General features: G+C 36.6%; 1 protein-coding gene across 3 annotated transcripts in view; it reads right to left on the bottom strand.

Moving 5' to 3' along the window:
* Positions 1–19,419, bottom strand: part of LOC100156293 (COBW domain-containing protein 2) — a 49,680-nt gene extending 30,261 nt beyond the window's left edge. For all 3 annotated transcript variants that reach the window (XM_001924392.7, XM_021064577.1, XM_021064587.1), the window contains exons 1-6: positions 19,155–19,419; positions 15,431–15,517; positions 14,389–14,485; positions 12,682–12,773; positions 5,962–6,021; positions 4,211–4,248 (exon numbers count right to left, since the gene is read on the bottom strand). In XM_001924392.7, the coding sequence (XP_001924427.4) occupies positions 4,211–4,248; positions 5,962–6,021; positions 12,682–12,773; positions 14,389–14,485; positions 15,431–15,517; positions 19,155–19,311 (531 nt within the window). In that variant the 5' untranslated portion in view covers positions 19,312–19,419. The remainder of the gene's footprint in view (positions 1–4,210; positions 4,249–5,961; positions 6,022–12,681; positions 12,774–14,388; positions 14,486–15,430; positions 15,518–19,154) is intronic.

The following is a 23,643-nucleotide window of genomic DNA, read 5'->3' as shown; positions in this document are numbered from 1 at the left end:
CAAAATATTATATTTTTGACCTTATGGAAGATTTATTTACATTTTAACTTAGGGCCTCCTGGTTGTGGGCTGGGGGAGTATAAAAAAAGATATGACAAGAAAATTAGAGATTTGTTTTTGAATCTTCCTTTCTAAAGGTAATTAATAAAATAGTTTCACAAAATAACTCATGTTTTTGTTTTTGTTTCTCAATTCAGGAGGAGGGATCCTCAGGAGGGAGGCATTAACTATCTTTGCACACTGTGGCAGAAACTTCGGTCCCTATCTCCCTCTACTTGTCCATCCACATCCCTTGACTGCAACTCCTCAGGGCCTCCCATCTCCTGTTAGGACCCCACTGAGGACTACTTGCTTAGGAGGTAACTACTCCTGGCAGTGCGTCTCAAAGCCTAACTTGCATTTTTAATGCACTCACTATTCTAGATGACTAGAAATTTTCATTCAAAGCTAACGAGGATGGACTAATATTTTACTACATCCAAGTAGTCAAGAAGTCTCAAATACACAAACATGTTAAAATTTCCCCAAATAAAAACCCAAATACGTACTTGATTATGAATATGATATATATGGAGTTCTCATCATGGCTCTGCAGAAAACAAATCTGACTAGTATCCATGAGGACACAGTTTCAATCCCTGGCCTCACTCAGTGGGTTAAGGATCCGGGGTTGCCTGAGCTGCAGTGCAGGTGGCAGACACAGCTCGGATTTGGCGTTGCTGTGGCTGTGGTAGAGGCAGGCAGCTATGGCTCTAATTCGGCCCCTAGCCTGGGAACCTCCATATGTCACAGGTGCAGCCCTAAAAAGACAAAAAAAAAAAAAAAAAAGGAATATGATATGTAGAGTTCCCTAGTGGCATAGCAGCGGATCCAGTACTTGGCCTGGGAACTTCTGCATGTCACGGGCACAGGCCCTCCCTGCTCCCCACCAAAAAATATGATATGTAATAATATAAAAAAGCAGAAGAGCTAAATACCCCTTGTGTGTTTTATACACATACAATGGCTATACAAACATAAAGAAACATAATAAGTGCACACTAACATTTATTTTCTCTGCATATTTTCTCCAACATTTCCCTCATGCAACTTCTTACATTCTCAAGTCAAATTTCGCTAAAAAACTTAAAACCAATGTAGCCTATTCAAAAGGATGCTCTCCAGTAACACTCTACAACATCGGTCATTAAGTCAGATGACTCCCACTTACAAGATTAAAAAATAGAAATTGTGACATCCTATTCTACCTGTACAGGCAAGGAAGGAAAAATTTTACAATTTTTTTCCCCAAAATATTTTATAGTTGTGTGTGTGGGGGGGGGTATCCCCAACGGATTCCTCATCTCTGCTTAGAGATTGTGGCTTGTCTTTTACTTACACATCAAAAAAGACAAAAGTAATTTTGATACTAATTAATCCAACATATCAAAAAGGTTAAGGTTCAACCCTCTAACTCAGCATATCGTAAGAGAGAAAGGAATCCTTTGAAATAATACCATTGTAAGACACAATTTCAGTAAGGGCTTAGAGGGTATTCTTTTCTGCAGAAAACAGAAACAAGATGGACCCCTCCCCTCCAAAAAAAAAAGGAAGGAAAAAAGAAAGAAAAAAACACTGTTGTTGACCAAAGAGAAAAGAAATCTTGTCAAAGATGTCAGATGATATTTAAAAAAAAAGGAGGATAGCTACTTCTTTCCAATAGATTGGTTATAGATCTAACACTATTTCAGCTTTTAAGAAATGCTTATTGCATAATGTCAGTCCATTTATTTTTCTGGTCTTTTCCAAGCCAAACTGTTTTCTGATTGAATTGTTTCAACAGCTTGTGCAGTATAACAGAAGAACCAAAAAGAACCCTCTGACTTGACCTTTTTTCTGTGTAACTTCATTCATTGATTCTATTGCATTAAATGCTGTCACATTTGTAGAACTGAAAAGAACAATGTCAGTAGCCTGGGTGTCAAGTCCTAGGAATAGAGAGCTGTCATTTGAAGTTGTCCAATTCTTTCCCCATGATTAAAAAATGAATATTTCAGATCAATGGGTGACAATCCCATTAGAGTGATAGCCCATGATATCAATTACCACTTCAGTTTCAATTTGGCTGGCTGGCCACAGGGTACCATTTCTCAGCTTTACTTGTGATGGGCTGGCTCTCTGAAGCATGACACCCTTAAATTGCTGCCCATTATCCAAGTGTCATTACTTGTACTGCCTCAGAATTCTCTGAATCACAAGCAGCTACTGAGGTCAAGCTTTGCAACCAGAGGAATTGGACAAGTTGGCAAATTCTTTATATAAAGGAAAAGTTATTTATCTGGCATCTGACTTAGAAAATCTAAAGTTTCCATTATCCTGACAGTATGTCAGTTTTGTGTAGGTATATTGATTTAATAATTTAAAAGGTTTTATCAAGGTGGCAGGGGGTTAAACGTTTACTCTGTTTGCATTATTCAGAATGTTGCTTTGGTTTTTTTGGCCGCTATCACACTGATAATGGATTTTTTTCTACTCCTCTCCACATCCAAAATACATATACAATTATTCCTATAATCATAAATACATAGTTTGATTTGGGGTATGGCACTTTAAGTCCATCAAGAGAACAAATAAAATATCCTGCTATTCATCCTGTAGATATCCCAAACTTGGTAATAAATTTATACAGGAGACGGATTCAAACATGCCCTATAGTAAACACTCAGAATGAGGAATTTAAACTTTTTCTTTTGCTTCCTCCATTTTGCCAGAAATATCATAATTTCAGAACAGTTGAATATTCCTGAGTAAAACTGCGATATTTGGAATCTTTCTTTGATTCTTAAGACTACTAACAAATTATTTCCCAAACTTCTCAAATTAAGGTGGTCTATTCTTGAGGGAATTGAAGGACCAACGAAGGAGTATTGGTAACCATTTGACGAGCCTGCCACCCTAATTTTATTAAAGGGCTGGAAGAAAAGCTTTTCCAAATTAAGAAATTCAGATACTGTGGGGTAGAATACAAAATGGACATGGATTTTTAAACATTAAACCTAAACTTCTAAGAAATGATGCCTTTGGGTACTATCCGTATCCCCAGAATAGATTAGGAGATAGAGGATAAGTTCATTCTCTTCTGCCTTTAGCAATATTTCACTCTGGAAGTTGAGAAACGCTATTTTACTTTATGTAGCAAATGTATTTAAAAATCTTACTAAGTGCATTTTATAAACTGAAGTTCATTTAAATGCATTTGAGGACCCTGGTAGCTGTAAAAGCATTCACAGCAAGATGCCCTTTAAAGGAGCTTCCCCATCCCTAAACCTAGGTATAAATCCTGATCACTTCAAAATAAGGTAAAGCAGTATTTTTTAAAAACTCAAGCATCTCCAGCTTGTGTCTGACAGCAGTTTAACAAGAAAAATGTATACTTAATTAAGCTTAATTTCCTCTATCAAACAGAAAAACTTACCAATGTTAGAGCTGAATCCCAGTGAGAGATTATACATACCCAAACTGTATCCTCCTATTATTCTTATTACAAAATATTACACCTCTAATTTTTAATCACATCAAGCCAGAGAAGCAGAAAATAAACATTTAACTTAAAAACACAAAATAGTAATTTAAAGATATATATACAAATTTCATCTACTGTTCAGGATACTTTAAAAAAACCTTTTTTTGTGTATATTTACTTTATTATTCTTTATGCTTTTTAAAATTCCTGAAACATGATACATTAAATTAAAAATGTAACTCACTAACTTGACAATTTCCTGATAATATTACTGCCATTAAAAAGAGTAATATCTTGGAGTTCCCATTGTGGCTCAGTGGTTAATGAATCCGACTAGGAACCATGAAATTGCAGGTTCAATCCCTGGCCTTGCTCAGTGGGTTAAGGATCCTGCACTGCCGTGAGCTGTGGTGTAGGTCACAGATGTGGCTCGGATCCCACATTGCTGTGGCTCTGGTGTAGCCTGGCAGCAACAGCTCCAATTAGACCCCTCACCTGGGAACCTCCATATGCTGCAGGTGTGGCCCTAGAAAAGCCAAAAAAAAAAAAAAAAAAAAGAGTAGTATCTTTTACAATCACAGTGGAAAAAATATTTCTGTTAAGGACATTTCAAACAAACACAAATATAGAAAAAAAAAAACATAATTAATCTCCATACATCCAGTTCTTAACAAATAATAAGTAACTCACAGCAATCTTTCAACTTACTTTTAATCCATATTTTGAATCCACAACAGTTATAATACCTACAAAGGAAAAAATCTTTTAATCATCTTTAAGAATGAAATTCAATTAAAACCAATCTATTTCCATTCACAAATATCACTTAATAAAATACTGGGTTTTTTTCTCTTGCCAACGCTGCAATTTAAAAAATAGACAATTTCTGGAGTTCCCGTCGTAGCACAGTGGTTAAGGAATCCGACTAGGAACCATGAGGTTGCGGGTTCGATCCCTGCCCTTGCTCAGTGGGTTAATGATCCGGCGTTGCCGTGAGCTGTGGTGTAGGTTGCAGACGTGGCTCGGATCCTGCGTTGCTGTGGCTCTGGCGTAGGCCGGTGGCTACAGCTCCGATAGGACCCCTAGCCTGGGAAACTCCATATGCCGTGGGAGCGGCCCAAGAAATGGCAAAAAAATAAATAAATAAAAAATAGACAATTTCAAATTTATACCCAGTGCTAAACTCTTTTTTAAGGCACTACATGGAATATAATATAAATAAATGTTCAAAGTTAAATAAACAAATAAAAAAAGAAAATAATATTTCTCTGGCCTTATAATCCAAAATATGATGAGACAAATTTCATAAGGGAGAATGTTCTAAATTACATGAGACAGCTTAACTCATACAATTTATACTTATTTTATATGTATAAAATAATTTTCACATAATCAAAATCAAGACTTTTCCTATTTAAATTATTGTTTAACAATCTGAGGCATCTTAGAAAATCTTATTTCTAATAGTTCTCACCAAATCTAACTCACACAACTGTTTTACATTATATGGACCTAAGTTTTCAAATGATCAATTAGTTTGGCAATCTCTAAATTTATATGCTAAATAATTTTTTCAAAGATAACAGCAACATGAGTTTGGTGATGCCTAAAGAATTCAAGCAGCTACATGCCATGTATATTAAGTCCAAAAGATGAGGCCCAGCTTCAATAATTCTTAAATGTCACCCCTTAGTCTATGAAAAATATGGTTTACAGAAAGGTGAAGAATCACGGTGGAGGTGTCACAGAGGACATATTTGTCTAATTCAGAAAGTTTCTAACAGGTCTTAAATGAAGACTATGAATAAGATAGCCCAAAAGTCCTCAGGTAAAGAAAGTAAGGGGTGGGGGTTTTGTTTAGTTCTTATCTTCAAGGGAAAATGAAAGTGGAAATTTGATCCTCATACTATACACGTTATTCAAAATAAAAAGCTCTATATTGCCTTTGGAATGGATAAGCAATGAGATCCCACTGTATAGCACTGGGAACTATATCTAGTCACTTGTGATGGCGCATGATGGAGAATAATGTGAGAAAAAGAATGTATATATGTATGTGTGACTGGGTCGCTTTGCTGTACAGTAGAAAAATGACAGAACACTGTAAACCAACTATAATGAAAAAAATAAAAATCACTTAAAATAAATAAATAAAATAAAAAACACGTACTAAACATGTAAACAACAGGGAATACGGAAAATCTACTCGGTATTTTAAAAGGAAAACCTTAGTGAAAGCACGCAACTGGGAGCTGAAATTAACATCTAGTTCTACTACTTCTGGGGCTTTAAAATCTGTATGAACAAAGACTTAACTTCATCATCAAACAAAACAAGTTTAAAAAGAGTACCAATGAAAGTACCAATTAAAAGTATAATATGAATCAACAAAAGTGATCTTAACCATAACATTAACATTTTACTTGGCAAATGTTAAAAAATTTCATTTCCAAACTTACCATCAAGATAAATATCAACCCCTAATGCAGCATCAACCCAAAACATAGAAGCTACTGCACCTGAAAATATGATAACATTCATCAAATAAAAATATTTCTTCATACTAGGAAATACAATTCTACCAATAATGTTTTAATTTGCTCAAATGGAATCAGCAGGCAAACACATATAAACTAAATACAGGTTTACAATCTTAAGGGATTTACAGTGATCAAAACAACTTATTTTATACCCACTTCTTCCCCTTTTGCTTTTACTTCAATTAAAAAAAAAAGACCAACTCTTACTACATACAAACCCAACATCAAGATTTTATCAATGCCGTAATAAAATAATTAAATAATTTGAGCAGCACAGCTGTGTGCACACATAGGTCTTATTTTTATTTTCTCTCTCCTAAATATAATAACCATACAGTTCACAAATAATTATCTAACATAAAGCAAAAAAAAAGATGGATAAATCCAAAATAACTTGTCCAAAAATTTTAATTTACTTGTAAGTTATATTGAAGAACAAAAGTAAAATTACACACTCTATGGCCTTACTAACAAATCCTTACACTATTTATTAGTACTAATATAAAATTTGGGAATCTTTTTAATTGAGGAAAAATAATTTCCAAAGCAGAAGTTAAAACATGTTTTTGACAGAAACTGGTTCAGTACCAAATCACACCCCTGATTAGTATGCCACAATGCAAGAAAAAGAAAACTGACAGCAATGAAAGAATTTGATTTTTCAAAGCATCACAGGTCTAGTTAGTGACAGAGCTGTCTGAAAGAATGAGTTTTGGGGGCAAACAAGGATAACTGAACTCATTCCAATGTCTAAAGCTGTCCACCTACCCTGATGAGATGTGGTCTCCCAAGCATCACTCTGCGTCAACAACGAAATACCTGTCAGCTGTTTACAGTGATTACTCATGCAGGATATAGCAAGGGCCACAAGATCTAATGGTTTCCTGATACCTATTGATTTTTTTCCCAAAAACTTAATAGTTTTCCAATTTGACTGAAATAGGATTTGTAAGTAACAGGGGCTGAATCAATGCCTGTCCTTTTCAAGGAAATTACTTTACCATGACAATTATTTAGCTTAGAAACAGAGAGTGTCAGTCTCCTAAACAGGAAACAACTGAATTGCCAATAAGAATTTTCTTCAAGAATCTTACTTGGCTAACAACATGATTTTAATTAATGAAGGAGAAAAATCTATTTTGAGTATCATTACTCCCAACAATAAGTTATAAAAAAAGGATTTTTTTCACTTATTAGAATTCCTAATATTGCACAAAATCATTCTTTTTAATTCACTGATGTCTATTCAGACAGCTTGTAAGTCCTATGGTTAACATGTGCCTAGTATTAAGTTGAACTCTAAGGGTGTATTCGAGCTTTTCTTCTAAATCTGATGTATATCTTTGGTATAATACTTACCAGGCTACACAAGAAAGAACTACTTAAAATTTGGATGTAGGGGTTTACCAGGGGGAATAACAACAAGAGAATGAAGTTAAGCAGTGTTTCTTAACCCAGGGTGATTTTTCTCCCCAGGGAATATTTGACAATGCCTGGAGAAATGTTTGGTTGTCTCAACTACAGAAATGCTACTGGCATGTAGTAGATAGAAGCCAGGGATGCTGTGAAACATCCCACAGTGCACACAACAGCCTCCTAAAACAAAGAATTACCCAAACCAAAATGTCATTTGTACCAAGAAACCCTGAGCTAAATTATAGAATCTCCCTTCTTCAAAACCTAATAAAAAATAAAAATGAACAAAACAAAATGTTGAAAGCCAAATTTTATCAGCAACAACCTACTATAATTTCTGGTGACAGCAAAAATAAGGAAAAGGGAGTTCTATGCAATGTATGACAGTTCTTAATTCTACCCCAATCCTCAACAAAAGGTTACAGGGAAATGGTGAACAAAAATCCTAACATTTATCAGAAATTGCTTTCAAAATGGTGAAAAGTGACTAAGGGAAAAATAAGCAAAACAGGGAAAAATCAACAAAGAAACTTCAAGGGTAAAATTTTCTAACCATCTCCACATTTGTTACTCTGAGCAAAATGAAGAGAGAGGTCTGAAGCTCAGGAGGAAAAAAGGTATGAGAAATCTATTCACGAGTAGTTTGAGCAAATACAGGAGGAAAACACCCCATATTTTAAGAGAGCAGGGCTTAAAAATCACACTGCCCATCTGGCTCTCTCAATCATCCCTTTTCTCTTTGCTTCCCTATCCCCACTCCCAGCAACCCCTGCTTTCAAATTAAGGCTCAAGAGACAAATAAGTTTGGGAGTTCCCATTGTGGCTCAGTGGAAATGAATCTGAGTAGCACCCATGATCTCTGGCTTAGCTTAGTGGGTTAAGGATCCGGTGTTGACATGAGTTGTGGTGTAGGTTGCAGATGCGGCTCAGATCGCACTGCTGTGGCTGTGGCGTAGGCCGGCGGCTACAGCTACTATTCCACCCCTAGCCTGGGAACCTCCATATGCCATGGGTGCAGCCCTAAAAAGACAAAAGACAAAAAAAAAAAAAAAAAAGAAAGAAAGAAAGAGAAACAAACAAGTTTAGGTAACATGGGTAAGGTATTTAAAAGATTTCATCCATACCACATCTAGGTAAGAGAGAAGTTCTTTGAGCCTCCAACATCAAGGGCAAACATGCTTAAAAAAGAAAAAAAACTATGCACATATATTACAGCTAAAAATAAGCAAAAAGAAGATAAAAGGAGGGAATGAAAAAAAAATGAACAAATGAATGGGGCAAACAAATGGTAAAGAACCTGTTTTAGAAGGAAAGATAATCCAAGAAACCAAGGAAAAATCTCCAAGGGCTTCTTTATAATAAGGAAGTTAAAATGATACAATCTTAATTAAAAACAAACTCTAAAGCAAAATAAAGTAGAATAATATAAAAAAATAACTTTTAGTGCTAAAGAAATAAACTTAGGGCCAAAATACCATTACTTAATTCATATAAACATTAACAGACATTAGTGGAAACAGAATTATCAACAAAAAGGAAGATCTGAGGAGTTCCCTTGTGGCTCAGTGGTTAACAAATCCGACTAGGAACCATGAAGTTTCGGGTTCAATCCCTGGCCTTGCTCAGTGGGTTAAGGATCCAGCGTTGTCATGAGCTGTGGTGTAGGTTGCAGACGTGGCTCGGATCCCGAGTTGCTGTGGCTCTGGAGTAGGCCGGCAGCTATAGCTCTGATTCGATCCCTAGCCTGGGAACCTCCATATGCCGTGGGAGTGGCCCAAAAAACAGCAAAAAGACAAAAAAAAAAAAAGGAACATTTGAGATGATTACAATACATGCAGAGGCAAAAAATCAAAACAATTAGAAAATAATAGATATGGAGAACAAAATTCAATCTAGGAAAAATTAGTGTCATAAAAGAGACACAATAATTTGAAAGAAAAATATTCATGATAATTAATAAGTAAACTGTCCCTAAATGAAGAAGTAACCCTTCAGACTAAAGAGTATATTGGAATCCAGGAAAACATGAATATGAATGACACTTGGATGTATCTTGGTTATATTACCGAACTTTAAAGACAAAGAAAAAATTTTTTCAGTCATTTTGGATGAAAAAGCAAGTCACTTTCAAGGAGGCAGAAAAAAAAAATCAGACTTTTCTACAGTAATATTCATTGTTCCAATAAAATAAAATAATGACCACTAAGTTTTAACTAAAGTGTTTTCTAAGGATTTACCTTCTGCCAAGTTTTCTTTTTTCTTTTTTTTTTAGGGCCACACCCAAGGCATATGGGGCTAGGGGTCAGATCTGAGCCTCATCTGTAACCTACACCACAGCTCACGGCAATGCTGAATACTTAACCCACTTAGCAAGGCCAGGGATGAACTTGCATCCTCACGTATTCGGCAACCCAAGTCATCGCAGTGATAATGCTGGATTCTTAACCTGCTGCACTACAAGATAATTCCTTTTTCAAGTTCTCTTCTTTTAGGTTCAAGTAAAACTAATTAATAATTATTAAGAATAGCACAAAGAGGAGTTTCCGTCGTGGCTCAGTGGTTAGCGAATCTGACTAGGAACCATGAGGTTGCAGGTTCAATCCCTGGCCTTGCTCAGTGGGTTAAGGAACCGGTATTGCCAGTGAGCTGTGGTGTAGGTCACAGACGCAGCTCAGATCCCACGTGGCTGTGGCATAGGACGGCAGCTACTGCTCCAATTGGACCCCTAGCCTGGAAACCTCCATATGCCTCGGGTATGGCCCTAGAAAAGGCAAAAAGACCAAAAAAAAAAAAAAAAAAAAAAAAAAATAGCACAAAGAATGTGGTGCCATTTTTATAAAATTACCTCTGCATATTTACACATAGAGCAGGGTTTCCCAAGACTATACATGTGCAAGAATCACCTGGAAGCCTTATTAAAACAGATTGCTGGAGTTTCTGTCATGGCACAGTGGTTAACGAACCTGACTAGGAACAATGAGGTTGCAGGTTCGATCCCTGGCCTTGATCAGTGGATTAAGGATCCGTGTTGCCATGAACTGTGGTGTAGGTCATAGACACAGCTTGGATCCTGAGTTGCTGTGGCTGTGGTGTAGGCCGGCAGCTATAGCTCCAATTAGACCCCTAGCATGGGAACCAACATATGCTGCAGGTGAGGCCTTAGGAAAAAAAAAAAAAAAAATACCCAGATTGCTGGGGCCCCAGCAATCTTAGAGATTCTGATTCCATAGATCTGAAATGAGGCCCAAGATTCTATATTTTTCACAAGCTCCCAGCTGAGGCTAATGCTTTTATTTAACATACCATAGCAAGCAGCCCTGGCACAGAGAAATCCTTGGAAGGAAATTTATCTGCTTGTGTTTTATGGTAGTCAGATATACTTTTTAAAATTTTCTTCTCAGTATGTCTTAGATGTTATTTAATTTTTTAAAAAATAATGAATTCCATTTTTACCAAAACAAAAATTATTCTAAAGAAATAAGAAACGTTAACCTATTTATACCTATAATTTGTCAAAAAGCTTTCCCTGAAATTTTTATTTTTTTCTTCCTCTGAAGAGCTGAACTGTGTTTCATTAAATTCACCTGTTTTCAAAGTCACAAGAATTTTCCTGTATACAGTGGCTACAATGAAAGAAACTGGTATTTTCTATTTTATTTTGTCTTTTCAGGGCCACACCTGTGGCACATGGAGGTTCCCAGGATGGGGGCAAATCAGAGCTATAGCTGCTGGCCTATGCCACAGCCACGACAGATCCAAGCCATGTCTTTGACCTATACCACAGTTCACGGAAATACCAGATCCTTAACCCACTGAGAGAGGCCAGGGATTGAACCCATGTCCTCATGGATACTAGTTGGGTTTGTTAACAGCTGAGTGACAATGGGAACTATGTATTTTCTATTTTAAAAAGAGGCACACAATATACTTCCCCATCTTACCATATTTAAATTAACATTTAACACCAATGTAATGGTCCGAGTCCTATCATCAGTCTGACCTACTGGAAATGTATGAAAAAATCCATTCCTACTATAAGGACCAAAAAAGCTCAATTCAATCCTAATTTGAAAACACAGGGACAATGTTATTATGTCATATTTCAAAATACAACAGCAACTGATTACATGTGCACCTTCACTATACTCTAATTATTTCTTTTAAACAATTATGACCCTTGCAATAAATTATTTCCAAACAGTGCTTTAACATGGTTTTATGCCACAATGCCACAGACCAAATCAAAAAGGAAATAATGGGTCAGACTTACAAAACTAAATGTTCTGCAAACTAGGAATAAAGATGTTATCTAAAAGTTATTTGAATAAGAAGGAATAGAAGGAGTTCCCGTCGTGGCGCAGTGGTTAACGAATCCGACTAGGAACCATGAGGTTGCGGGTTCGGTCCCTGCCCTTGCTCAGTGGGTTAATGATCTGGCGTTGCCGTGAGCTGTGGTGTAGGCTGCAGATGCAGCTCGGATCCAGCGTTGCTGTGGCCCTGGCATAGGTCGGTGGCTACAGCTCTGATTCGACCCCTAGCCTGGGAACCTCCATATGCCGTGGGAGCGGCCCAAAGAAATAGCAAAAAAAAGACAAAAAAAAAAAAAAAAAGTAATGAGAAGTAATACTGCTGTAGAGTATATTCAATCAAATATATACTAGAAGTAGAACGTCTCATTTTTCCCTAAATGTGATTATATTTTTCAAATATCTTAATAACTTTTGTTCTTACCCATAACCCTCAATTAAGAGAATTTCAAATTCTATTAGCAGGTTAAAAAAATCAAATAGAGTTCCCCTTGTGGTTCAGCAGGTTAAGAATCCTACTAATATCCATGAGGATGCAAGTTTGATCCCTGGCCCAATTCAGTGGGTTAAAGGATCTGGCATTGCCTCAAGCTTCAGTGTAGATTACAGATGTGGCTCAGATCTGGTGTTGCAATGGCTGTGGTGTAGGCTGACAGCTGCAGCTCCAATTGGACTCCTAGCCTGAAAACTTCCATGTACCACAAGTGTGGCCCTAAAGAGACAAAAAATAAATAAATAAATCAAATACTGTGATCATCACTCATCTACCAAAGAAACATAACAATTCAGTATTTTTCCTCTTTGAAACCAAATAAGAACTTTTTAAATCTAGAGTCAAGCTTTAATACTCATTTTAGATATTTCTCTAAAAATGTTTAAGCACTAAATTCTGATTGTTAATAATGACATTTCTTACCAGGATCTGCTAATCCAGTGGTCTCTAACAGTATGTAATCAAATTTCCCCTTCTTCTGCATCAAATTCTCAATAGCTCTAAGGCCATTGTCCCTGGAGAATAAATACCAAAGCATAATATACAGTTGATTGCTTGAATATTTTAAAATGATCATCACAAACATTTTAAAATATATTTAACAACCTGAGACAAAAATATCTCTGGGCATGTGAAAACTCATTCCAAAGCTTCTAACAAAATATCCGTCCAGTATTTATCAGTTGGGGGGGTGGGGAAAAGCTGCATATATACTAACAAGTAACAACAAATCAGATACATGATTAGTTAATATTTTATTTAAATTAAAAGCAGAGGAAATTGTAATATATGATTAAGTCAGAATCTGTTATGGATATAGCTTTATGAAAGACAAAAGCAACATAGAAAATGATAAAATTTATGAATTGAGACACTGCAATTAATGCCTTTTAATTCTTTTCTGAATTAGGATAGCAGGCTTTAATTTCCCTTTTTTCTTAATAATACCTAAACTGCAAGAAAATACTTAATTTTAATTGTTTAAGAAAATCTGTCATTTTAGGCTTGTTACTACACTTGATTCAAAGTCAAGCACCTAAGATTGTAAATGATGTAGAAGAAATTTATTTAATAGAATATTCAAAATCAACAGTACAGGTATTAATTTTCTTTTTTTTTTTCCTAGGGCCACACCCGAGGCACATGAAAGTTCCCAGGCTAGGGGTCGAATCAGGGCTGTTGCTGCCAGACTACGCCACGGTCATAGCAATGCCAGATCCAAGCACATCTGTATCCTACATCACAGCCCGCAGCAACTCTGGATCTTTAACCCATGGCCTGGGCTTGAAACTGAGTCCTCATGGATACTAGCCAGGTTCGTTAGCACTGAGCCACTAGAGGAACGCCCTAATTTTCCTACAAATACTCGCTCAACAGATATTTGAGTACTATTATGTGTCACTTCTTTTCTAAAAGCTGTTAAACTAATGAATAAAACAGACACTGTCCTTGGTAACAACTATAACTGGTGGAATATATTGTAAGGTTTTCCTCTTTAGTCATCGTCACTTATTTCTATTTTTAGAGACTAAATTCTTGGAAATAAGACTAATAACTTATTAAATGCAGAATAATCATTTTTTTACACATGAAATGAGTCTTTCATGCACCATAGGGATTATTAATTAAATAAACCCTGATGTCAAAAGCAATTTAAAAACTCAATAAAAGGACTAAAGCATTAGTGTAGATAGAAAAACAAGATAGCAAGAAACACTGTAAAAAAGACATCCTGGGAGTTCTCATTGTGGCACAGTGGAAATGAATCTGACCAGTATCCATGAGGACGCAGGTTTGATCTCTGGCCTCGCTCAGTGGGTTAAGGAACCAACACTCCCATGAGCTGTGGTGTAGGTCACAGACACAGCTCAGATCTGGGACTGCTGTAGCTACGGCAACCCCTAGCCTGGGAACCTTTATATGCCATGGATGCAGCCCTAAAGAGATATTAAAAAAAAAAAAAAGAGAGAGAGAGAGAAAATGCATCCTAATAAGTCTATCTTCTAAATGAAAATACAGTGAAGAAGACTATGTAGATTCAGTTAAATTACACAAGAAAATCAAAGCTGGAAATATAACTAATAAGCATTTACAGTAAATCAAAAAGCACACGGTAAACACATTCCTCACTTTACAGAACAGCAGAGGCAACCATTTCTAAGTTCCAGCCATTCTTCATAGAGTTCTCCACCTTGGCTGACAGCTAAGGATTTCTCCAATGCACTTCCTAGGATAATTAACAAGAAGCTGTTTAGATTATGTATACTAGTTAACCAAAAACAAAGATGGAGCAGATTTCAAAGCAGAAAATACATTTTATAATTTTTATTATCTCATTCTATTCATACTGCCTCAATATTTTAAACTATACTACTCTAGATAATTCTAGCTTGTATTTAAGGGGATTTAAGCTCCTAAAGAGGCAAATGCAAATTGATGAATCATACCTCCTTCCTCTTTAAACCTCTTACTAGCCTTCTCCCATTTCCTAATTAAGTAGCTGTTTTAAAGGCACTTTTTCTTCTCCATGGCCAACTCTTTAGAGAGACCAGTATGGTTTATAAACACGTTAGTTTGTATATACCCTTCAACCTCTTAAAAGACTTACCTATTTTTATCTTTTCATTTTTCCTCTAAAATGTTTGTTTCCTTTAAACAGACTGTTTAGTATTCCCAATAAGAGTAAAATCCTTAGTTCATTTTGAAGAAGTTTGTTTGACCAGCAATGTGCTCACTTAAAAATTAAATTTTAGTCAAATACACATAGGTTTCCTAGCAATGCTTGCTTAGGAAAAAATATATTTGAGAGTCTGAGATGCTTGTTATCAAATAAGAACAATTTAAAAATCTTACTTATCATCCAGTAGAAACATACCAAAGTTAGGAAACAGTTCTTTACTTCTGGAATTACTTATTTAATGCAAAAATCCAATTTAATTCTGCTGATAGTGATTTTAAAGTTATACAAATTAAAGTTCTATAGAAGCTATCTGATTTCAGTATCTCAAATCTATACAAATAAAGCTTGACATAAATGATCCTAATTTTTCAAAACTATCCACAACAACCTGTTCACGTTAAAATACCTCACTTTCATTTTTAAACATGGAATATGAATTCACCAGTTGAATTAACTGTCCAATAAATTTTTGTGGCAATGGCATTTACTTACCCTCCCCGAATTCATTTAAAATCACAGCTATTCTTTTACTATGTTGCTCTGTCAAAATATAGTTCAGAAGTGTTGTTTTTCCAGCACCTGTAAAATATATTTGTTTTAAATAACAAAATTCAAAGACTAAAGGTACAAAAAAGATATAGAGCCCTAATGTTCTTTAAAATTTGCATGCTATTCAAATATTATTTAACAATGGTATAAGACTAGAGGAAAATATTAAAAGTACCCTTTGAAAACTATTAAAAATGGTTTATGCTAATATAAAATTTTATAAATGTTTACAAATACTTAAACAAGCTGGATCACACAGCTTTCTCTGACTTCATATAAAAATAGCATGCCTCCCACATAACTTATAGTACAGTTAATGTATTGACATCTACTATACAGTAATGACATCTGAATTTTCTATTAAATAAGGAATTAATGAAATAATGGCTTCACAGGAATAAAGTACTCATATTGCTTATAAAATACAAAATATTTAAATCCCTTCACATGATGACAATATTTCTTAGCCAAGATACATGGTTTACTTCTCCAAAATTTACTTATGAAGACCTAAATTTTATTTCAACATCCATCATTAAACAGACACAAATTCAGACTGACTATATGACTAATTTTAGTATGTTTAAAGCAATCTATAAAACTGATAATACATACAATGGAAAATGGATGGAGGAAATGTCAACAAAAGATACAATAATCTGTACTAAGAAAAATTCATAAAGCTACACTAACTCTGTCCAGTAGGTGGCATATTAAACCTAATACATTCAGCTTAAGTAGAAGAAAAAAATTTCTTCTACACCAAATAATTTCCATATGCACTAAAGTTCATAGAGGGAAAGAAAAAAACCCTAACTGCATGTACATGGTAGTGTAGTTCAACTATATAAATACGTCATTTATTTATTTTTCTGTTGGTGGGCACTTGGGTTGTTTCCAGTGTTTTGCTACTAGAAACAGTGCTGCTGAGAATTTTACAGGTAAGCTTGCACATCTTCTGAAGTACATTTAGAAGATTTCTAGGGTAACTAGAAGGGACTTACCCAGTAGTAGGGTATTAATAGCTTCAACTTTTTAGGTCATATTCCTTTAAAAACTGTTGAACGGATGGAAGGCTTGTGTTTAGAGTACTTTAAAAAGTACCATTATCAGTAAAGGTTCACGATTAGAATGGGAAGGACAGATCTTAAGACACAGGGCAATGAAGAAATTCTTAAAACAAGTCCAAATGTGAGACAGGTGCCCTGAGCGTGAGAGCTGCACTAAGCTGTGGCAGTGAAAATGGAAAGGATGGGGTGGATGTAGGAGACCTAACAGAATTACTAGGGCTTCATCATTAACCATCATAAAGCAAAAGACTTTAAGACAACAGTTCAGTCATTCGAAAGTCTGCTATGGACCACATTTTACGCTGAGCTTTGGTGAAAAGGACACAAGACAGAGACACTGTCTCTACCTTCATGAAGCTTAGAACATTTAAGGAAGTGGGAGAAGAAGGGGAATTCGGGTCAATAAAGAGCAACTATGTCACAGGATGATACTTTCAATGGTAGATGTACAAGATGTGATGGAACACCTCAGAGGGACAGCTAGGCAGAGAACAGTAAGAACACATGACACCTGTTAGAAATCAAAATAGTTCATGTGGCTGGGCTCAGGCTAAAGAGGGTTTCAAGAGCCAGAACATAAAGGACTTTGTAAGTCATGTTAAGGAATTTGAACTTAACCCAAAGAGAAACCACTGAAGGGTGTGACAAAATCAGACTGACGTTTATAAACATCATTAAGGCTAAAATACAGAGAATATATCAAAGGAAGCATGACTGAAGACTAGTAAGAAAGCTTTTAGAATATTCCAGGGTGTGGGATCACAAGAGCAGCAAGATTTGATGGTAACACGAAGTTTTGGACTTGTTCAGTCTGAGATGTTGGCAGGACATTAAAATAGAAACTACCTCGGTATGAAATTAAAAGGAAGGACAGAGGAGGGAAAAAATTTTAAAAGAAGCCAGAGAGGTAGGTGGAAATATCAGAAGAAAGATGTGTGGAAAGCAGCAGAACAATGTTTCAAGAAAAGAGAAAATGGCCCAGAATAAGCAGAGAGGAGTTCCTTTGTGGCACAGCGAATTAAGGATCTGGCATTGTCCATGTAGCAGCTGGGTCACTGCGATAACTTGGGTTTGATCTCTGGTCCAGCAACTTCCACACACCAAGGGCCCAGCCAAAAAAAAAAAAAAAAAAAAGAAGAAGTAGATACTATTCCCTATATGCAGCAACAAAGTTTCTGGCCTTAGTCCTCATTCCTAACCGTCAACCATTATCTCCAATACTCTTCTGATCTATGAGTGAGCAACAACGGGGATAGGGGTAGGAAAGCAAATCTGAACTATATTCTTTTAGAGAAGGAATTTGCTCAACTTCTCAGGAGAACATCCTCTGAAAAACAGTGGGGAAACTCCTTTATAAATAAATAAACGCCGTTATAAAATTAATCTTGAGTAAAAATGAATATAAACTTGGAGTTCCCGCTGTAGCTCAGCAGATTGAGAACCCAATTAGTATCCATGGGGATGCAGGTTCAATCCTTGGCCTTGATCAAGTGAGCTGTGTGCAAATCTTGGAGGAGGCTTGGATCTGGCATGGCTGTGGTGTAGGCCAGCAGCTGCAGCTCTCATTCTACCCCTAGCCTGGGAACTTCCAAATGCTGCAGATGTGGCCCTAAAAAGAAAAAAGAAAGAAACTTAGTCTACAAAGCAAAAAAAAAGGAAATGCCAGTGATTTAATCCCTATTTTTATGTAAAAGGTCCTCAGGTACATCAGGTTTGTACTTGTCTAGCAGCATCTAGGAATGGCATTATTTTCCCCACATCATTTCACTTTATTTATGTTTCCTAACTTTTCCCCACATTTTAAATATGGTGTTTATTCTAGCCCTTCTATTTAACTGTAGGTTTTTAAATAATACTTCTCAAAGTTTCCCAGTCAAGCACCTCTAGTGTGAGGGCATAAACTATCCTTAATTGTACCATGTTTACAAAATTATGAATACAAGTGATCCTGTGAACTCCTGAAAATCATCAATTTGAGCAATACAGTCTTACACGGCAGAGTAATTTTATTCTTACTCTTTCTCCTACAGTACTTTAAAAACAGACCTCAAAAAAAAAAAAAATGTTTGAGATAGAAGTGATTTGCACCAATGACTGGAAGAGACTGGCTCGTGGGGAAGGAAAATCACTGAGGAATGGCCCTCAGGTGTCAGGTATCTTCAGCAAAGACAGTGTTTAACGGGAATAGACTATCAAGTAAGTGTTTCGCCCCACTAAGCAAAAAAGCAAACTCAGACAAGTGACTGGTATTTCGATTTTCGAGTGGGGTAGGCGAGCTTCAGAAAGGTAAAGTAACTCATTAAAGGTCACATGGCTAATTAGGGGCGGGTCCGGGCCTTAGACTGCAAAGCTGAACTAGTTGCAAAAATGCCAGGCTAATTTTCAATCTCACTTGATAAATATGATCCTAACGCTGAGAAGTCTGGGAATCATTAACTCTGAGATGAAAAGCAACCTATATGGTGAGCAACTGACCCAGCCCCTACCTCTAAGACATTTTCTGTCTGCCAGAAGGCCACGATGCCTAAGGCACCGTCAGCCCTCAAATCCCAGGACACCTGCTTTCACTGCGTTTTCTGACCGGGATGGTTAGTTACCTAAATACCCGGTGATAATTGTGACTGGGATCCTAGCGCCGGGGTCAAACTTTTCCTCCTCCTCCTCTCTTTGCTTCGTCTCAATGGGGACCAGTTCTGGGCAATCCTCCTCCGCTTGCTCCTCTTCCTCATCCACACAGCCGAGAGCCGGAAACATGCTGGCCAAGAGCACAACACGCTTTTCCCTAAGCTCGAGAGCTGGGACCACGACACCCACCCGCAGGAGCGTACGCAAAACACGCGGCGCGTGCTTGACGTCATAACGCTGCGACGCATGGTGCCCCCGGGATCCCGCCCCGGATTACCTGGGTTGAGGACCGCCTCGGCTCTTAGACACGCCCCTAGGGGTTGTTGCCCGCCTCCAGGGCGTGTTCTCTGAAACATCGAAGCTGGGCGGAGTTGTTAAGGCTGAGGGACAATTCCGGAGGCTGTGTCTGTGCACCTGCAGCCAAAATAACTAAGGGCTGGATGACGGTAGGGCTGAAGTCGGGGTGGTTGGAACCTGGAGTGGGTAGCTTAGCTTAAACATCTCCCACAGGGAATAGTTATCAACTTGACATTTCTTAGTATCATTAAAACATTTTTTTTAATTCATAGGAGAAAGAATGGGAAGGTATAACACTACAAAGTTAATTGTAATTTTTCTACCTGAACCAGTGAAACTTTTTTTTATAATTTCAGATTTTACATGTATATCTAAATTTTTACGATGTACATGCATTACTTTTATTTATTTTTCTTTCATATTTGTTATTTGGACTCAGGTAACTTGAGTTCATGTATTATATTCTTTGATTCACCCACGTTCGACAACAATATATGGATAGTCTGGACAAAGAATGTCACCCGCCAAATCAGTAAACAAAGGATGTTGAGGCCATCAAGCCATCAGCCTCCGCAGCCACCTCAACAGTTTACCCTGAGGGGATGTTGGGTGGAGAAAAACAGGATAATGGCCCTGGATAGTTAAGGTGCACAGCAAAGAAATGATTTCATGTAAGCATCTTCCCACAAAGAAAAGCATTAAATTCATTAACTTGAGATATCTGGCTTTCTTTAACTGACAGTAGTCTTTTGATGTTCTGACTACCTGGAATTTGTTTGTTTGTTGTTGCAAAAAATGCCTATATCTCCTGGCTCCTCCCTGACCTCTTTGGAACAGTCCGTCAGAGCTGAGAAGCTCCTTGCGATGTGCATGAATCCTCAGTATGTCCACTGAGTAAAACATAATTCTCAAACTTTAGGTTGTGCATTTATTTGTTGATAATAGCCCTCCTTTATATTTATATATATTTATGTACATTTGCAATGAGTGCCTTTGGCCTCATCCCTAACCTAAGAATATTACCAATAAGTTACATGTGCTCTCCGTGGCCATTTTCTATTTCAACCCTCTGCTTCTCCTCAAAGATAGTAAACACTGTCATGAATTGATTATAGGTAACTTATCTCTCCCTCTTTTCTTTTTAATTCTATCATATACATATGTGATAAATACACACATATATAGTTAAAGTGTTGTTTAATTTTGCTTGTCTTTGAATTTTATTTTTAAAAATCATATAATATAAAATATGGAGTTCCCGTCATGGCTCAGTGGAAACAAATCTGACTGGGAACCATGAGGTTGCAGGTTCGATCCCTGGCCTTGCTTAGTGGGTTAAAGATCTGGCATTGCCATGAGCTGTGGTATAGGTTGCAGACACGGTTCGGATCTGGCACTGCTGTGGTTGTGGCTTAGGCTGGCAGCTACAGCTCCAGTTGGACCCCTAGCCTGGGAACCTCTATGTGCCATGGGTGCAGCCCTAAAAAGACAAAGACAAAAAAAAAAAAGACCAAAAAATATCTCCTAGGTTTAGCTAATTTTCCAACTCTACCATTGTTATTCCAACTCCACATATTGTGATGTCTCTGCAGCAATTTATTTATCCATTGTCTGTCAACTCTTGCCAAGTTTTGCTCTTATGAACAGCACTGAGTGACCAACATTTTTTCCTGAATAGAAGCTGTTACAGCCCTGACCACCTTCTCTTACATTTTTCTCAGGCAAGTTCTTGCAAATTCCCTTATATGACTGGCTGAGCATTATACTAACATCTCTTATCTCTCACTAGGAGCAACCTGTTCCCTATAAGATGGCTCAGTCAAGATGATGAACAAATTTTTGCTGTATTAGAGTGTAGCCTCAGTCAGAGAAAAAAAGAGTTTTATAGAGTGGTCAAAAGTTAAAGGAACCCCAAATATCCATTAGCTGATGAATGGATAAACAAAATATTGTATACCCATATAATGGAAATTTATCTCACAATAAACAGGAATAAAGTACAGATACCTGCTACAGGATGAGCGAGCCTCGAAAGTGTTATGCTAGTGAAAGATGGCATTCACAGAACACTACATATTGTATGATTCCATTACATGACATGTCCAGAATAGCCAGATCTATAGAAACAAAGTAGATTAGTTTTACCGGGACTGGGAGACTGAGGTCAGTGACTGCTAATGGGCATTTTGATGGTTACCAAAATGTTCTAAAATTGATTGTTTGTAATGATAGTGCAACTCTATGAATACTCTAAAAACCACTGAATTATACCCTTTAAATAGGTGTATTGTATGACTTACAAATTTATTCCAAAAGAGCTGCTACTTTTAAAAGGCTCTCTGTGCATCAAAATGTGTTGATGCCAGTGTGAATTTGTAGAGAAACACTGCCTTCAGGTTTTGCCTCCAGCAGTTTCAAGTCCTGGCCTTCTGAGTTATCATTTGTGGTGATTTCCCAATTGAGACATACTTAGGTATGAGTATAAAGATTAGAGCTTAAAACTTTTCCATTAGTCTTTTTATATGATACTCTTCAGCAAGATGTCTTTCCATGAATTCTATGGAGTTCTGCCATTTTCTTTTCTGACTCACATAACTGGACAGAATTTGGCAAGCATGTGTCTAACGAGGTGAGGATTTTGATTTATTTAGCTATATTGCTTGCAATCTCCTTTCATGTTTGAGTATGGCTGTTTTTACTTCTATCTTAACATAGGACTTACTCTGTTTTGAGTGAGGCATTGTTGTTGTTGTTATTTAACCAAAAATGCCTTTTAAAGTAAGTTTTTTAAATGTCCTATGTGTAATATTGTAGGATCTATTACAATATATTCTATTCTACCCTGTAATCTGTTACAATCTATTCTAACTTTAAAATTTCCTCATTTTTGCAATTTTATTTAATTTCAGTTGCTTTATGTTAAAATAATAACAATAATAGTAATTTGTGGATTGCTAACCCTCTGAAAAGCATCGCATTAAGCATATTAAATGCATTATATCATTTAATGCTGCAAGATAAATGTTATTTATATAGTCACTTTATAAACAAGGAAACTGAAGCTTAGAAAAGTTAGATATCTTGCTCAAGGTCGTATAATAAGTAATTGGCAGCTCTGGGATGCAGTTTAGATCTTCCTGGCACTGAGTCCTAGGCTCGTCTAAACAAGGGATCTGTAAACTTTTTCTATAAAGGGCCAGGCAGTAAATATTTTAAGGCTTTCTAGTCAATAGGAAAATTTGAAGATATTTTATAAATCCTTATATAATTAAAAAAAACAAATTTCCATACATTTTGAAATTTGAACTTCATATAATTTTCATATGTCAGGAAATATTCTTTCAATTTTTTAACCTATCCAAAAATATAAAAATCATTCTTAGCTTGCAGGCTGTACAGAAAGAGGTGGCAAGCCATAGTCTGTGCCTTACTGATCTAGGGGAATACACACTGCCTTGTTAAGCTGAAATCAGATTTTGCAAAAACAGATCATGCTTGCTATTTTAAACTCAGTTGGAAAGTCATTTGCCATTACAATACTTCCCTGCCCTCAAAGGTACCAGTATGAGTAATATTACTATACCACCATAGTAATACTCAGAGGAAGAGTTGCAGCTGAGAAGGCCAAACTATTTCTCCAAGGGCACTGATACCTGGTTTTCAAGAGACCGATTTAGGCAGCACTTGAGTTTTTGCATTGTGGTAAGAGCCCTTCGTTGCAGCAGAGCATAGCAGACAAGCTCTCACACTGTCTGGATTCCTGCAGCTCAGCTTTATAGCAATAACCCTGCCAGGTGTCCTTTGGCATAATTCCCTGCTCCTTCCCTTTGCCTCAATTTTTGCCTTTGAATAGTTGTGACAGTGCCCATGAGAAAAAAATAAGGACTGTAACTACATTCAGATCAGAGGAAAGCTAAAAATAATGCCAACTTGGTTTTGCTTTTTTCTCTCAATTTTGCAACTTCCTACAAAAGACAGAACATGCTAGTGACCAGCAATAACTATTGGCTTAGAGAAGAGGAAACCAAGCTTTCAAAATTAAGCCAGTTCCTCTTAACTAACTATGGTTGGTAAATAAATAAGAAAACAAATACTTTCTCTCTTTAATGATAATATTTATTAATTTATTTGCTATCTTTCATTAGATGCATGTGAGCTCAGTGG

This window comes from Sus scrofa, chromosome 1 (assembly GCF_000003025.6).
Source record: "Sus scrofa isolate TJ Tabasco breed Duroc chromosome 1, Sscrofa11.1, whole genome shotgun sequence".
Classification (NCBI taxonomy): Eukaryota; Metazoa; Chordata; class Mammalia; order Artiodactyla; family Suidae; genus Sus; species Sus scrofa.
The sequence above is the reverse complement of the archived record's forward strand: the minus strand, read 5'-3'. Positions and strand labels throughout refer to the sequence as shown.